This window comes from Aspergillus pseudodeflectus (assembly GCF_044049435.1).
Source record: "Aspergillus pseudodeflectus strain CBS 756.74 chromosome Unknown BJX68scaffold_135, whole genome shotgun sequence".
Classification (NCBI taxonomy): domain Eukaryota; kingdom Fungi; phylum Ascomycota; class Eurotiomycetes; order Eurotiales; family Aspergillaceae; genus Aspergillus; species Aspergillus pseudodeflectus.
The window spans coordinates 1-15,068 of NW_027263911.1; the positions used below are offsets into that span (position 1 = coordinate 1).

Sequence of the window (15,068 nt, forward strand, 5' to 3'; positions counted from 1 at the left end):
CCCCCAAAACAAGAACGGTGGCCCCAGAGATAAGAATAGGGACGATAACAATAGGGGGTATAAGAATATAGGGAATAAGAATAAGGGAAACAAAGAAACCAAAACGAAAAACCAAAAAAAAAAGCAACCCAAAACGAAAGAAGTAAGAATACGCCTTGCTATGCGAGTCTTTTCAAATCATTCGCTCAATCAAACACACAAAAAAAGAAGAACAAAAAAACCGTCACCGAGCAGAGTTGAAGTTTGTTTGTTTCAAAGTAAGGTCTCTCCAGCTTCGTCGACTGGGTTGAAGTCGCCTTCGAACCCGCCATTCATGAGCTCCGCCACAATCTTCTTTCGCAGCAAGGTAGTGTTGTTGGCGCCGTACGCCATCGGCTCAATGTCAAGGGCAACGGCTTTCGCAGTTGAGAGTAAAAAGACGCCACAGTCGCTCCCATTGTCCTGCTGGGGAGAGACAGAAGGGAGTACAGTCCACTCGTCCTCGTCGAATTTCTCGCCGAGTTCTCCACGAAGCCAAGTCTTGATGATTGCGATGTGACGGCGAGACAATGAACCGAGGGAGTCAAAGTTCTCAAGGGTCCGATCAGCTGGCTTCACAACAATCAAAGTCCAATGAGAATTGTTATGAACCGGGACAAAAACGGTATCAACATTCAAAAGGGTGTCCCCTCCGATCTTAGCTCGACTGGCCCAGCGTCGAACAGACTCGTAGCCCTTGTCTCGGAGGTTCGAAAAGAAGAAGGAATTAAAGGCATGGAACCGAGGCTTGTCATGGCGTCCAGCGTTTCCATGAGTCCGGCGTAAGTAATCGATGATCAGGGCAAGATATGAATTGATCACCTCGTCGTTCAACCATTTCAATGGCGTAAAGCAAGTTTCCAAGTCTTTCTTCGTAAGAGGATCGCCAGAAAGCGTGGTAGCGATCTTGCGATTGGGCGGAAGGCGCATGGCTTCCTCAACACGCGATTCCCATTTTTCCGAAAGGGGGCGCACAGCTGTACCCTCAGGCCGGATCCTGGTAGGACCTTCGTCAAGCTTCTTTTGTTCTTCAATCTCCTTGAACTCATCCGCGTAAATAGACTCAGTCCGACCGGGTGGAAGGGGTCTCGCGACAGGGTAAAAGAGGCTGACAGCTGACACGGGTCTTCCAAGAGGGAAGTCCGCCGGCCGGTTCCAGGGGTCCGCCAACGGCGCTACATCGACGGTTTCGATATGTTCGTTGGTTGGAATATCGTCAACAGGTTCAACAGAAGTAACAACGGTAGGCGGAACATTTTCCTTCTGTGCAACAGGGGCTTCACCGGCAGCCTTGGGCCTCTTAGACTGTTCAGAGACGGGTGGCGGCGGGCGCAGATGTGGTGCAAGCTCAGTCATGAGTACTTGTCGAGGCTGGCCAGGGGGTGGAGTCACCAGCGGCTCCCTGAATCGAACACTCTTCAAACTCACGGACTTCTTCTTCGAAGGCGGTTTGGCGTCAGCATTGTCAACCGGAACCACGGTCGCAGTAGGGCGTTCGCTGTGGGCGGGTCGTGTCAAGAAGCGATCTGGGGACTTCTCTATCTCAGCAGTAGTTCGTCGGAACTTTTCCCAATCCCCAGTTTTGAGAGCTTCATCGACAGCACGTAGTAAGTTGCCACGCCCATGACGCGTCTGAAGCAAGCGCGCTTCAGTATACTTGCTCAACGGGCCAATTCTGGTTGACTTTGGCTTTGGCTTGTGAACACCGGACGCAGAAGCCATCGGTCCTGGTAGTTGCATAGGCTCTGGTGGTGGTGGCTTCTTCAGGATCGAAGTCGTGCTAGATTTCGTAGCAGACTTGGTTGTAACAGCCTTGTCTTTAGCTGTGGTGATTGGTGCATCCATCCTCTCGCTTGGATGATGGTCAATCCCTTCCAAGACGGAGTCCGCAATGGATTCCATAGAAGGCTCGGTTGTAGCTGCAGTAACTGGTTCAAGCACCTGTCCGCTCGCATGATAACCGTGCACTTCCAAGATTGAAGTGGTGTCGGACATCGCAACAGGCTCAGCTGTACGTGCGGTGGCTGGCTCAATCACCTGTCCGATATGATGATGAAGATGATGAACGTTTTCGGGTTGCGGCACAGCGATGGGAGAAGCAGACATTTGTGGAGTATCAAGAGCTACTTCAGGGAAGGGATATTCCTCTACGATCGGATAACCTCTGTCTCTCCGCCATTGGTTGGCCCTGATTCGTTGTTGCTGCTCCGGTGACAAAGTTCTGAGGATCGCACGAGCTGGTGAGTTCCTCGCGTTTGGGGAAGTACGACGTACAGGACGTTCATGACGTCCACGACGTCCACGAGGTTCAAAATGATTCCAAACATTCTGCCCAATAAAGCCAGCATATGCGAGCGCACCCTTGAATGCATCTGCCATGTTTTGGACGATCCTATTCTGGAACACACGCTGGAGAGAGGCGTAAACGGAAGCATAATAAGTATGCCAGGCGGCTACAGGTGCCTGTGCGTCTGGAACAGGGATCATGTGCTCAATCTGATCTTGATCAGTGTCCATTGCATTGGCACCTTCAGACGACGGGCTCTGCGGTAGGGTGGAATTGTGAGGGAGGACAGGAAATGGCGGAACTAGAGCTCCAGACATCATTGCCCCCTCCATGATGATATCCTCATCGGACTTGGCATAAGGAGACGACGCTGTCACAGGCGACACAGGCACAGAGGGGGGGGTCGGCCAACAACCGGGCATATGACCCTTGGATTCCCGGGTGTTGAGTTGTGTGTCTCGGCCATTACAGAGAGGAATGTCGACGGCCATCAAGTTTGAATTCGAGCTCAGAGACTTGGTAGGTGTAAGCGATTTGCTGGGTGTGGAGGTGGTAAAGACGCGCCGAGAGGGCGAAGGAGGACGAACTGGCTGCGCAAGACCGGCAGCAGACGGATTCATGTTCCCGCTGGGGATGCCGAGCCCGTCTGCACTTAGGCGGCGGTACTTCGAAGACATCCCAGGGCTTCCAGTCTCAGTTGAAGGTTGCGAGTGGTTGTGTTGCGCTTCAATATCGATTGAGCGCTTTCGTGAATAATATCCACGTGCGAATGGTGAGAGATCGTCAGACACAGCAGCCGGGCCAACAGGACTGCCGAACTCGTCGATACTTGAGCGACGACGGTGCTTCGAAAACAATCCAGAGCTACCGTTCGGAGTTGAATGTTGGGCGGAGCTGTTCTGCGCTTCAATATCACCAGAGCGCTTTTGTGAAAAAGATGATTGATTGGTGGAGACAGATGTTAAAGAGTCAAAGCTATTTGCCTTTCCGTCCTCGGTAGACTTCTGCGAGTCAAAGCTGCTGAGGGAGGAATCGCGGCTTGTGTTTGCCCTTTGGCTTGAAATTGCCTTCTCAAACATCGATGGCGTCGATTTGCCATATCTATAGGGACGATCGTAAACCGAGCGGCCGAAAGTCGTGAGGCCTGTCATCGCAGACCGATTTGTTCCCAGCGAGTTGCTGGACAGAGGCTTGTAGATATTGTAGTTGTCGAAAAAAGGCTTGTTCATCAGGCCACGAGTGTTGAGACCTTTGTTCACAGTGCTGTAGCTCGGAGGCTTTCGAACATCGAACTCGCCCTCTTTGGCGCGGCGAAGAGGAGTCCCGTTGTTTTGCGCCTGGAGAGGCTTGCTCTTTCCTTGGGGCGAAAAGCGGAAGGTCGGGCGGACAGGTCCAATAGGCCTCATAGCCGCCTTCAGTTTCGGGGGAACTTCGCGCGTCGAGAGAGGGGGTGGGTTCGCGAGGTAGGCGTTAGAACCAAGCCACGGTTCGAAATTGTTCTGCTCACTTGGAGACAGAGTGAAGAAGGGAGTGGGTTGAGGTTGAGCATTGATGGGCATGGGATCAAATGAGGCATCTCGAGCCACCTTGGGAGACTCGTTCTCAGCGAGAAGGCCTGCGTCCATCATGGGCACATCGTCCGCTTCAGGTTGTTGGGTCGTAAGGTTGTTCATCGTGCCGTCGTTCTGCTGGAACTGCTGCTGGGAGGATTCGAACGGATGAGAGAACATCTCGAAGAAAGGCGATATGCGCGACAAATACGAACAAAGCGCTAAAGGTCGAGAGTAAAAGAGGAGTGCGAAAGAGAAAGAAGCAGGAAAACAGTGAAACAAAAACACTGGATGCAAATTGAATCGCAATCACTTTCCAGGTGCTGGGTGCATATCGTATGAAGTGATCAAGATCGCTAGAGTCGCTGTAAGTACTGAATTCTCCATGAGAAAAAGCGCTGTTCCGACGATTGTGTTTGTGGGGGAAGAAGGGAGGAGAGAGAAGTGAATGATGGAGGAGCAGCAGAAGGTCAACGCGGGAAGTGAGCGAAGAGAGAAAGAGCGACTGAATTCAATGGATGAAAGCGGGAAAGCGCGATCTATATAACGCTAGTCCACTTATGGAATATGGTCAGTCACGTGCGTACCTCTTCAAAGGTCCCGACAGTCTGAGCGAAGAAAAAGCAAACGAATTACGAAAAGAATCCAAGTGTATATATTCAGCTATCTCGTCAATCTACACATCATTATGTCAGACAAAATTTATGTACCCAAAGCATCGCCCCGCAACCTATTCTACAATGGCTCGTGGGCTCAGCCTGCTGAACCAAGGAAGCAAAAACGCTAACTGGGCATGAGTCCTATTTTCTCAAAGAGGACCGATGCGCCGTCAATGGCAATCCAGGCAATTCCTGCGTAATCCACATTAGCCGAAGGAAGTTCGAGCCGAAAGGGAGATATAACTAACCGCAATACACAACCAGCTTCGTGACTACTTCCACATCGTATCGCACACGAGGACGCTTGACCTGAGCAAACAGCTTCACCTCGTCATGCTCGTCTATAAATTCAGGGAACGGCTCCATGCCAGATGATTGAGATGCAACCTCGATAGCATTTGTTCCCGTTCCCATCATGTACTCGTACTCGTCCAACTTGGACGGCTTTCTCGACAGCCTATGGACAGCGGCTCCAGAGCTTGAGCCGTCCTCGTTAATAGAGTCAATCGCGGGAGATCCCCGGTACGGACTGGAAAGACTATCCCGTCTGCGCTTCTCGCGATATGCCAAAGTCTCATAGGCGTCCGCTTCGGATTGTGGTCCGATAGATACCGCGCGTCGTCTCGGGTGACGGATGTTCGTGATAATCCCAGGAATGTCAGAGAAGCTCGGCAGTACATCGTGGTCCTTCAATTGAGCAGGGACCGTCGTGTATTGCCTTTTGAATATATATTAGCTCGTCACAGTTGCAGACAGTTATGGAGGACATACGAAGCTTTGGTGAAGAACCGACGAGGGAGGAGCAATCCCAATTTCTCCAATCCGCGAAATACCGGAGGCAGAACGCGCAGCAGGGATGGTTTCATGATTTCCCTCCAAGCGAAGATCAAGAGAACACCAATCACCAGGCGGAGGCCCATTTGCGCCCAACTTATCTTCTCATAGGTAGAACGAGGAAGGGTCGAAGGGTGGGGAGTATCCCAATTCGCGTTGGCTCGGGCGATGTTCCAGTATGCGATCTGGGCCCCGATCGTTACTGCGGCAAAGGCGACACTGTCATCGAAGCATGGACAATCGTCTGCGGGCTCCGGATGAATACGGACAAGAGCCAGGATGATGAGGACAACAAGCGTAACCTGTTTCCCGCTCCCGGAATGGACGTACTGATCGATTGGCGACTCGAACGTGTAATGCAGGACCGCCAACAAGACTCCCAGCGCGGATCCGATGAAGACGTCGAAGAACCCATGCATTCCACAGTATAAACGGCCCACCACGATAGAGGCCACATATAGATACGTGATGACTCGAATGAATAAAGTCACATCAGGACTGAGCGTCGACTCCGGGGACTTCAACAGATGGAGTACGTATACCGCAACGGATACGGCGTTTGTCGAGTGAGACGAAGGAAACCCGTACTCCAAGGCCGCGGAGCCAGACATTGTGATTCGCTGCAGTGGAGGGGATAGCGGCCGGGGGAGGCAGAGGAGATCCTTGATGAAACCGCTGAAGAAAATGCCCGAAGCAAGCATATGTACCATCCTAAGCCAGAGCACTAACATTAGCCTCGTCTGATTCATGCTTTGAGACTCGGGGTCTTTAGGTTTGCGCATTGAGGTACCAAAGTCACTTACGCGCGTCCCAAACTTGGAAATCCGCTCCAAAACAGAATTGGGAGGAAGACCATGTAGAAAGTGTGGGTGCCGAGGTTCGCTGTGAATGCGAAGTACGAGTCCAGCGCTGGTGTGCGAATCTTCTCCTGAAACCAGGCAAGGTATGGAGTCTCATATCGGATCAGCGGGAGAAGCTTCTGTCGGGGCCAGTAACGCCAATGGGGAAGTTGGTTTTTGTCTAGCAGAAGGCCACCACAGCGTCAGCTTCGCGTTTGGCATCGCAAGAAGGTGAAGAGTATGCGCACAATGATCTAAACTTCTCAGCCCGGCGTCCGGCTGGCCCTCCACTGGCTTCCCCATGTTGTCAAGCGGCGATTTCTATCACGGTGGTGCGCCAGTCGTAAGTCTTTCCATGAATTGCTCCTTAGGCATGCCCTCGCGAAGGATGAAGAGGGTCGAGCACCAAGAGAATATTCTTTCCGAGTTGCCAACAGCGCCCCCGGAGGTGAAAAGCGAAAAGAGAAAAGGAGAGAAACAATTGTTCGCGGAAAAGACAGAATCGAGACTGAGTAGAACGAAATGCCGCGGCGTTGAGGAGGCGTCTTTCTTGGCACTCGTCAAACACTCTGACCGGTGCGCTTAGTCATCCATTTTCTTTGCCCAGTGGTTCGCACTCCAAGGGTGCAGTTCCTCGAACTTTACCAGAATGCATTCATAATATGAATACGCGCATTGAACTCAAGCGTGTCTTCTTCCTGTTTTAGTGTATTGTAGTGCGATTCTGCCGCGTTGTTGATTTGATGCCAGGTATACTGGCACCAGACTCGTCATGTCCGAGGTGTAACTGAAATGCCCACTCATGTTCAGAGATATGAGATATTAAGATTCTATAATATTACCTAAGGTAGACCTCTTGTGTGCCTTAATATTGGGTCCAGCATCACCTACATGTGGCTAAAGGTTTGTTGTTGCTGTCATCACAATTGAAAGCAGATGTATATTTTGGTGCGGGTGCTCTAGACAATGCCCGCAAGGTCGCCTGGTAACCTCGGCATTTGACTTGGGAGACAAATCTACGAAAACAAGTGCAATTCTATTCATAATAGTTACTACGGAGCACTTACAAGAATGGCCTAGGTTCTCATGATGTGCAAGGGAGAGATCAAAGTCTCGGCAACATCCAGTGTCTTGACCAGTGGTTTGTAAGGAAAACAAGGAACAAGATCTGCTTATCCTCCTTGCCGAAGCTCTGCGGCCAAAGACTGGCTGTTTCTGATCCCGTGGATCGCACGGAGCACGATCGGACGCAATCCAGGCACTGACGATAAACATTGACTTGATTCCGCGATCAAAGTGGGCAAGATGAGATCATGGCGGGCGCTTGGAGACGCGGCGAGACCGCGAGAGGGGAATGCGACGCGCCGTTTCACGACAACAGTGCGGGCCAACCAAGGAAGATTTCGAGGGAAATCTGGATGAACCTGCTAAAAATAAGTGGATGAGGGGATGTCCAAGGCGAATCAACGGCAGATTGATTGAAGCGAACTTGGAGAGTGACAGTGGGGAGCTGAAGCTCGTGGTGGGTGCGTCATTTTGGCTCCGCTGGTTGCCATGGTAGCCCTCCCACCCGTAAACATCTGGGTTTCAGGTCAGCCTCACTCTCACGCTCAAAGACCATTGTGCACAGAGACCCTCCATCTTGTCACCACTTTGCTTCTTTGCATTCCTCTTCCCGCAGCGACTTTTTAATCTTCCACCTTGAGAACGCAGAAACATTCCTCCCCCAAGCGCCAACCGACACGCCGCAACGCCTCGATTGCTGCTTGAACGTGCTCTCTGTGGAGCCTCGGACAATACTCCCATCGTGCTGGTTCCGATAATTGACGAATCCGTTCTCTAGCTGGCACATTCCGGACACTTTACCTCCTCCACCACCATGTCAGGGCCAATGTACGACGACCAATATTATGCGACCTCGCGCCGCCATTCACTCGTTACTCCTCCGCCGTCAGTGACTCCACGCAACAATCGAATGCGCAGCCAGAGTGTTAGGGTCAGCAACGGTACTGTTAGCACAGATACCAGCATGTCAAGTGGAAGGGCTTCGGAAGCGACGAATATCACCCAGCCGCCGGCCTATTCGAAAAAGTTCGTCGTGGTGGGAGATGGAGGATGTGGAAAAACATGTCTGTTGATTAGTTATTCCCAGGGATATTTCCCCGAGGTGAGTCTGAACCTTGACCTCTTTTCTTGCGCTTGAGCTGACGAGTCGTTCAGAAATATGTCCCAACGGTATTTGAAAACTATATCACGCAAACAACCCATCGGCGATCCGGAAAGACCGTTGAGCTGGCGCTCTGGGATACTGCTGGTCAGGAGGAATACGACAGATTGCGCCCTCTCTCTTACCCGGAAACCGATCTCCTGTTTGTTTGCTTTGCTATCGATTGTCCTGCGTCTCTGGAGAATGTTGTGGATAAGGTATGTCGCCGAAGATCACTCGATTCGACTGTCTAACAAGATAATAGTGGTACCCTGAAGTTCTGCATTTTTGCCCTACGACTCCGATAATCCTCGTTGGACTGAAATCAGACCTGCGCAACAAGCGGACGTGTATAGAGCTTTTGAAAACACAGGGCTTGACGCCCGTTACCCCGGAGCAAGGAGAAACGGTGGCCCGGAGAATGAATGCATCCTATGTTGAGTGCAGCAGCAAAGAGATGCGCGGAGTGGATGGGGTATTCCAGCTCGCCGTGGATACAGTGGTATCCCTCGAGGAGGAGCAAACCTGGGACACCCGTTTACCTGCATCCAGCAAAGGCAGCAAGCCTCATACTGGAGGTAAGAAGATCAAGAAACGCAGTTGCAAGATTCTGTGAAACCAAACTATCCTGTCTCGACTCTTATATGCTGCGCATAGTCGGCGGCCCCAATTTATGCTGAATACAAAGCCTGGCTGCTTTGCGATTTTCGCTTTCCAACTCTCCTTGTTCTCAGCGTGTTTTGAGCGCAACTTGGTTAGAGGATGCAAGCTACGACCTGACATCCCAAATTCCTCCTTCTTATGATATATACCCACGGTCTACGTCTGCATGATATCCGTGACCTACGGTGTTCTGATATTTTCTTTTTATCGCCACACCTTAAGCGTCTACTGGACGTTACAAGGCTCCCTTGCTTCTTCTACCCATCCTCTGGTTTTGATCTCCCTCTTTTTTGAATGTGACCGCTTGGCGACTGCGATGCCCTTGAGTTGGATTTGTTTTCTTTTTGTGATGTCTGCCATGAATCGGTCTGAAGACCCCTATTTAGCATGCATGGCATTGGCGTTATTTGGGACTTGCGGAACCTCCTGTATCTCAGTTACTACAAAACCTATCAGCACCACTGTGCTTAACGAGCAAACCAATATAGAGAATATGACAATCAATGCAAGGATTTTGTCTATGTACAAGACGTGAAGTCTAGAGTAGAAACAGGGCAGCCAACGAAAACAGAGATCATTTCGCGTTAAAAGTGGTCGGTCATTGATGTTGTTGTTCACGCTGACCATCGTCGTGGTTCTCGTCTTTCGGTCGGCTGTTGCTCTCCTCGACCTCTTCTCGTGGTCTCCCCATGAAGTTCTCAAATTGCGACCAGAGGGCCTCGACGGAGCCGAATTCGTTGCCAACCTGGCCCAGTTAGTCAATTATTCAAGGTGCTGTGTTGGGATGTTGACATACCGCAATGATGCTTTCCAGATTTCGATTTAACCGGTTGATGTTCTGCAGGACTTGCTCCATACCCTATAGATCGACTAAGATCAGCAATCCTATCTCATAAGAGTAACTCTGAGCTTACGCACCACGGCAATCTCCCTCACCAGCTCCTCGCGTTGTTGTTCGAAGACGGTGGGAGAGGTCGATCTCGTCTTGGGTCCTGGTGTTGACATTTTGCCTCGATTAATGAAGTGGGATGCACTTGGGAAAGCACGAAAATCTGACTCAAGCAGTCTTAGAGTCGAATCAATCTCAACTCGTTGCTCTGACTGGCCGGTTGTGGGACGCGCGGAGGAGTTGGAATGTTTCTGTGGCTGATGCGGGGCTGGTGTTGGTATCACGAAAACAGCTTAGCGTGGACTTTGACTGTCCTCACCGCTTACTTGTTCCTCCCGGCTGCTTCGACGCACTGGAAGTTTTTACAACTTTGCTCTCTCGGAAACCCCTGCTCTGCTAGGCTGTGTTGAAATTCATGAATCCCGTATACCTTCCACTTGTGATTAAGATGGATCCGTTGGCTATCCTCGCGCTGCAAGCACCAAGGAGCCGCTCACGAAGCTTGAGAAGGCTTGAGGGCTTTTCACGCGATATGAAGATCTCCCCTTAGCTCTGATTGCGGGGAACGCTTCGATTCGTCCAGAACAACCGCGCCTCTTGAATTTTCCCGAACCGACCCCTCTTTGCCCATGATACTGCACATGTGATTGAGATTCCGACGGTAACCAACTGGCAACTGCCACTGCCTCGCCGCAGTTCCGAGGATATGCACAACTAGAGCAGGTGGGCTCCCCCGTGCACGCTCGAAGCTCGTCGATGGCTCGCCACTCGATGGCCGATGCCAGCAATGCTGTTGTTTGCCGCGCAGGCGTCTGAGATTTAGGAATCCGTTGTCTCGAATTTGATTGGCGTGCTTCAGCTATTCAATATAACTTGCTCAGGGTATTGGCCGCAGACAAACCCCGTGGGACCCGCCGATCACTTAATCCCTGACTCTGGCGGTTTTCTTTCCGAGAATCTTCTTTGTCGCTCTCCGGGAAGATGGGGGAAGAGTCGAAGACACTTGGCTTGATCATTTTCCAGTTCCTGGGTGTCGCGATGGAGGGGACCTGCATCTCCCCGGGTTGGAACCAGCGCATACTAGACGTTTCTAATTGAGCTTGGTTGCTCAACATAAAATGAGCCCTTGGCTCATTTCGCCTGCAGATAATGTTGCCGTCGGATGAATCGGAAGGCGGGAAGTAATCCGCTGTGCGACACCGCGACCCTTCATGGAGTATTCAAACCGCGTTCTAGCTGCAGAGATGGTAGCACCAAAATCACAAGAGTGTGTGGGTGGTACAACCAGGCATCATTGCATGCTCTGCGCCGAAGCTACTTGCTATAGGGCCAAGTATCAACCCAGGCATCTAATCAACGCAAGGAAGTGCAAAGTCTCATTTCACGGGTAAGAGGCGAATCAAATTTTGAAAATTTTGAACTATCCACGCAGTGCCAGTGTGCGCAATAAGGTACATCAAGAAAGTGAGAGCGATACACAATCTATGCAATACAACTTGGACAGGGGGTATCAAAGGGTAAGCAGAACAGTTGTCATCTGGTAAGGATTCGCAAGCCTCCTAGCTGTCTTCATAATCATTCGTCGTGATTTGTCGTCGCAGTCTGGCCGAGTCGCGCAGTCGTAAAAGGGAACGTGTCAAGAGTCTAGCAACTCCCCGGAGCAAATAAGGGATTTTCTGGAAAATATCTCCAGGCGAGTCACGACGTAGCAAGCACTAGTAGTGGCTCTTCCTAGCCCGTCGGTCCCAGCCGGAGGGAAAAGAAAAGTCTCTCGAGTCGCACCAGGAGTGTTCCAAGGTTGTTCTAGTGTGTGTGTTTGTTAGAGCGCTAAACCGGTCGCCTTGTGACGGCGAGGATGTGGCTCAATCGCTTCCAGCGCTGCGACGGTGATGTCGGGGAGGTACGCTCTACCCGGTCCCTGTCGAGGCTGACTTTGGAGGAGTTGTTTGTAGAGGAAACAGGTCGGCTGACGAGGGCCTCGTGGTCGGCCAAGACGTCCTCCAGACGCACGTCTGAGTCAGAGATGCGAGGATGGGCATCTTTGAAGTCGAGGATTTCGACGAATTTTGACGGCATGTCGCGCATTGTCTTTGCTTGTGTTGGAGGTGGGCGGTGGCTTTTTTTGTGGGGGTGTTATGAAGGCCCGCTCGTTGGGGTAGGCATTAGCGTTTGTGGTAAGCAGTCACGAGGTCGCAAAGAGAGAGAGAGCCAGAGTGAGCGAGAGCTGAGAGGGTGAGATCGCGTAGTTTAAGTGTTGGCTTTCGGAAAAGGAGGCGATGAACTGGATTGTAAAACGGTCGAGGAGAGAAGGATCATGTGCGAGGGGAGAAAAAAAGGGACGGTCGTCCACTATAAATCAATCCTCAGGGAGTGGAGGGATTTCCAAACCTCAAAGAGGTGGAGAGCAGCAGGAGAAGGCGCTATGCTAAACAAAGAAGGCAAGATATTGGTCGATGATGGGCTGGACTGCAGTAGCGTCGAGCGTCCTCCGTTTTAGTCGAGTTTCGGGTGAGTACCGGACCAGGGGCTTGACGCTGATGTCTGTGGCGGTTAGCAGGGGAAGTGACTCGTGCCGTGGTCGTCCTCTTTCTTTTATGTTTACTCTGGAGGCTGCTGCTTGAAGTCAAGTGCCATAGCGTCATCTCATTCTCCAGGCAACTCTCCAGCGGGTCACGCCGGTTGAGCGAGCCACAGCCACCTTTACGAACTATATGGGAATTTGCGGGGGTTTGAGAGCACATCAGGTGTACTAGAATGTCTGCATGGTGGCGTTGAACAAAGTTCACTGGTCAGAAAAGGCGACACAGTGCAGACGACTGCAGAACACCAGGAATGATGGGCCCTCAGACTTTCCACTCTCGACACACTTGCTCTTCCTCCAAGCGGCGTGGACTGTGCTTCTGGAGGTCCGCTCGTTCGTCTGAATGGCCGGCGATCAGTGGAGCCAACTCGACAATTTTCTCGCTGCAGTGCCTTTTGAAGTCTGCAGGAAAGCAATCAATCGGTGGGAGAAAAAGCAATAATGCGATGCAAGCTGCGGCCCAGCACCGTCGTCGGACCCTTGATCCTTGGTGTTGAGTGTTGAGAGTTCAAAGGGTCGCCCAGGCGATTTCTTTCTCCTCGTCTTATGACGTCGCGTTTCTATTCTTATTCGCATGCGACAAGAATGGGGTCACAACGGCCAGGACACATTACAACGTCTCTCAATTATTCTTTCATCACCGTTGGATCTTTCTTATCGAATTTACGCTCATTTAGAATTGGATAAGCTGTGTTGCGCAGCTCTCCACTCGGCCATCTGGGCAGCCCTATGACTTTCTCGCTCCAGCGACGATCGCCAACTTTCGCCTCCTCATACCTCAGTCCGCTTCAAGAACGCGTAACCACCACCACTCGATTGATAAGAATTACGAGGACAGCTGATAATCGCCTGACCGGTTGACCCGCGATATACATAATACGAGCCGATTCTGCCGTGCCGGATTACCCTGGAATTCGCAGGCAGCACCAATGCTCTGGGAGTCGGTTTTCGCCGCCCGGATATTCGCTTTCTCCCACGTGCCCCGCTCTATTTGGCTGGTCGCTTTGTCGCGGCTCATCTTTTTACAAATTGAATTTGGGGACCTGTAAAATCAACACTGAAAATGACCGCCACTAAGGCCATAAACAGCTGCATTTTCACCCCACAACTCTCGTGATCATGCAGCTTTTTAAACGTCCTCACGTGTTTTACAACACTATTTTGCGCCCGCCAAGTATTCTAGTCTCCCAAACTGATGTTAACAGAGCGCTTGACTTTCAGTCTATCTGAACTCATGGCTAAATTGACGCCGAAAATGGCAGATCTAATCGGCCTGGTTAAGCGCTCGACTGCTTCTTCTTTATTCCTCTGTTCACCCTCCTAGCCTCTAAATTCTTTGTTATCTTAATTGTATATGGCTGGAGAAGTATAGAAAGCTTGCTTAGGAATATATTACTAGTTTTATCCTTGATACCTGCTCTAAGGAGCCTATTAAGCCAAAGACAAAGAAATCTCGCATTGATAATATCGCCACCTATCATGAGCAACAAGGGGAATTTTGTTAGATCCTATGGTAAAAGGAATCATACTCGGAGAGGCCTAACTTTGCGGCTTTACCTTGGCTTTGACTTTGTCCCCAGAAGAGAACAGGTTATATAGGACTGATCTGGCCTGACTTTAGATATATTATAGTTTTTGTATACAACCCAAGAAGTAGCCCGAGTCAGTTTATCATCCCCACATGTCTATTTTTTACCCATGATAGAAACTACTTACTGCCATGGGACCAATGCGGATCGTATTATTCACCGAACCATAAACTCCCTCGTCACAAACACCCCCTTCGGGGGCTGCACAATCCCCCTCTGACTCGAATCCGACTTGTCCGTCTTTGCATCCTCCTCCATTGCTCTACTCCCACTCTGCGTGTCCATCGCAAACATTTCCATCTGATAGCTCTGGGCCTGAACCCTGGCCTCAGAACTTCCCGCTCCCCCACTCCAATGCACCCTATTTCTAGAATAATCGCCCTGCCCAGATGAGTATTCCCGTCCATACCGATGATACTTGTGACTCCCAGCATACACCTGTGCCCTGGAATTGCCCACGAAAAGTCTCAAGGAGGGTAAACAGGAGGTGACGATGGCAGACGAATTCTCGAGCATGCTGTAGAGCTGGAACTTGATTGGATCGACATTCCCGGTTGACGGGTTCGCGATGACGAGGCGCAAGACGGCAAAAATGATGGGGATTATGGGGAGCGAGAAGATTGCGGCCAGGATGAATTTTTGGCGGGGGGCGACCTGAAGGGTCCGGAGCAGGGGGAAGGGGATGAGCATTACTATTCACCATATTCTGGTTAGTATGAAGATATCTTGGGGCTAGGAGAGGAAATAGACAGGGGAGCAAAAGTACTCAGTATGTCTCCGGCTATATCGGTGCCAACGGTGAACTTGAAGACGAGGTTGGAATAATAGATGTCTCTATCGGAGCTGCATTTACCTATACAGATCCATATTGTCAGCAAGCACTCTTTGCTTTTTTTTTTTTTTACCCTCGCATGATAATTTCCTCTTTCTGCTAGGATAGCGGGTATACCTAC

The 15,068-nt window shown here is 50.9% G+C and overlaps 7 protein-coding genes across 7 annotated transcripts; 1 reads left to right on the forward strand and 6 right to left on the reverse strand.

The window, feature by feature from the left end:
- Positions 1-22: 22 nt before the first annotated feature.
- BJX68DRAFT_251220 (SUMO protease ULP1) lies at positions 23-4,325 on the reverse strand. Its single transcript, XM_071042361.1, has one exon. It carries the CDS (start codon positions 4,033-4,035, stop codon positions 253-255), a length of 3,783 nt encoding a protein of 1,260 aa, XP_070891879.1. The 5' UTR covers positions 4,036-4,325; the 3' UTR covers positions 23-252.
- Positions 4,326-4,487: 162 nt separating this feature from the next.
- Positions 4,488-6,688, reverse strand: BJX68DRAFT_251222 (PAP2 domain protein). The gene is made up of 5 exons (XM_071042362.1): positions 6,436-6,688; positions 6,152-6,368; positions 5,286-6,059; positions 4,763-5,232; positions 4,488-4,706 (listed from the first exon to the last, which is right to left on the reverse strand). Exons 1-5 carry the CDS (start codon positions 6,488-6,490, stop codon positions 4,639-4,641), a joined length of 1,584 nt encoding a protein of 527 aa, XP_070891880.1. The 5' UTR covers positions 6,491-6,688; the 3' UTR covers positions 4,488-4,638.
- A 1,125-nt stretch (positions 6,689-7,813) lies between these two features.
- On the forward strand, positions 7,814-9,116 carry BJX68DRAFT_47634 (Rho4-like protein). The gene is made up of 3 exons (XM_071049246.1): positions 7,814-8,354; positions 8,408-8,611; positions 8,659-9,116. Exons 1-3 carry the CDS (start codon positions 8,067-8,069, stop codon positions 9,007-9,009), a joined length of 843 nt encoding a protein of 280 aa, XP_070891881.1. The 5' UTR covers positions 7,814-8,066; the 3' UTR covers positions 9,010-9,116.
- A 434-nt stretch (positions 9,117-9,550) lies between these two features.
- Positions 9,551-10,286, reverse strand: BJX68DRAFT_251227 (DASH complex subunit DAD1). Its single transcript, XM_071042363.1, has 3 exons — positions 9,975-10,286; positions 9,853-9,915; positions 9,551-9,801 (listed from the first exon to the last, which is right to left on the reverse strand). The coding sequence occupies exons 1-3, from the start codon at positions 10,059-10,061 to the stop codon at positions 9,655-9,657; spliced, it is 297 nt and encodes a 98-aa protein (XP_070891882.1). The 5' UTR covers positions 10,062-10,286; the 3' UTR covers positions 9,551-9,654.
- A 1,486-nt stretch (positions 10,287-11,772) lies between these two features.
- On the reverse strand, positions 11,773-12,030 carry BJX68DRAFT_260076 (uncharacterized protein; the record flags this gene model as incomplete). Its single annotated transcript, XM_071043816.1, has 1 exon — positions 11,773-12,030. The coding sequence occupies one exon, from the start codon at positions 12,028-12,030 to the stop codon at positions 11,773-11,775; it is 258 nt and encodes an 85-aa protein (XP_070891883.1).
- Positions 12,031-12,273: 243 nt separating this feature from the next.
- Positions 12,274-12,938, reverse strand: BJX68DRAFT_47665 (uncharacterized protein). The gene is made up of 2 exons (XM_071049247.1): positions 12,795-12,938; positions 12,274-12,703 (listed from the first exon to the last, which is right to left on the reverse strand). Exon 2 carries the CDS (start codon positions 12,684-12,686, stop codon positions 12,366-12,368), a length of 321 nt encoding a protein of 106 aa, XP_070891884.1. The 5' UTR covers positions 12,687-12,703; positions 12,795-12,938; the 3' UTR covers positions 12,274-12,365.
- Positions 12,939-14,173: 1,235 nt separating this feature from the next.
- Positions 14,174-14,764, reverse strand: BJX68DRAFT_251230 (uncharacterized protein). The gene has a single exon (XM_071042364.1). It carries the CDS (start codon positions 14,629-14,631, stop codon positions 14,272-14,274), a length of 360 nt encoding a protein of 119 aa, XP_070891885.1. The 5' UTR covers positions 14,632-14,764; the 3' UTR covers positions 14,174-14,271.
- Between the last annotated feature and the right edge of the window lie 304 nt (positions 14,765-15,068).

Coding starts and splice junctions, on each gene's coding strand:
- BJX68DRAFT_47665 (XM_071049247.1), bottom strand. CDS start 12,686: ATGTGCTCTCAAACCCCCGCAAATTCCCATATAGTTCGTAAAGGTGGC.
- BJX68DRAFT_47634 (XM_071049246.1), top strand. CDS start 8,067: ATGTCAGGGCCAATGTACGACGACCAATATTATGCGACCTCGCGCCGC. Junction 8,355..8,407: donor CCCAGGGATATTTCCCCGAG/GTGAGTCTGAAC, acceptor CGAGTCGTTCAG/AAATATGTCCCAACGGTATT. Junction 8,612..8,658: donor TGGAGAATGTTGTGGATAAG/GTATGTCGCCGA, acceptor ACAAGATAATAG/TGGTACCCTGAAGTTCTGCA.
- BJX68DRAFT_251230 (XM_071042364.1), bottom strand. CDS start 14,631: ATGCTCGAGAATTCGTCTGCCATCGTCACCTCCTGTTTACCCTCCTTG.
- BJX68DRAFT_251220 (XM_071042361.1), bottom strand. CDS start 4,035: ATGTTCTCTCATCCGTTCGAATCCTCCCAGCAGCAGTTCCAGCAGAAC.
- BJX68DRAFT_251227 (XM_071042363.1), bottom strand. CDS start 10,061: ATGTCAACACCAGGACCCAAGACGAGATCGACCTCTCCCACCGTCTTC. Junction 9,916..9,974: donor TGGTGAGGGAGATTGCCGTG/GTGCGTAAGCTC, acceptor GTCGATCTATAG/GGTATGGAGCAAGTCCTGCA. Junction 9,802..9,852: donor ATCTGGAAAGCATCATTGCG/GTATGTCAACAT, acceptor TAACTGGGCCAG/GTTGGCAACGAATTCGGCTC.
- BJX68DRAFT_251222 (XM_071042362.1), bottom strand. CDS start 6,490: ATGGGGAAGCCAGTGGAGGGCCAGCCGGACGCCGGGCTGAGAAGTTTA. Junction 6,369..6,435: donor GCTGAGAAGTTTAGATCATT/GTGCGCATACTC, acceptor GCCTTCTGCTAG/ACAAAAACCAACTTCCCCAT. Junction 6,060..6,151: donor TTTCCAAGTTTGGGACGCGC/GTAAGTGACTTT, acceptor GCTCTGGCTTAG/GATGGTACATATGCTTGCTT.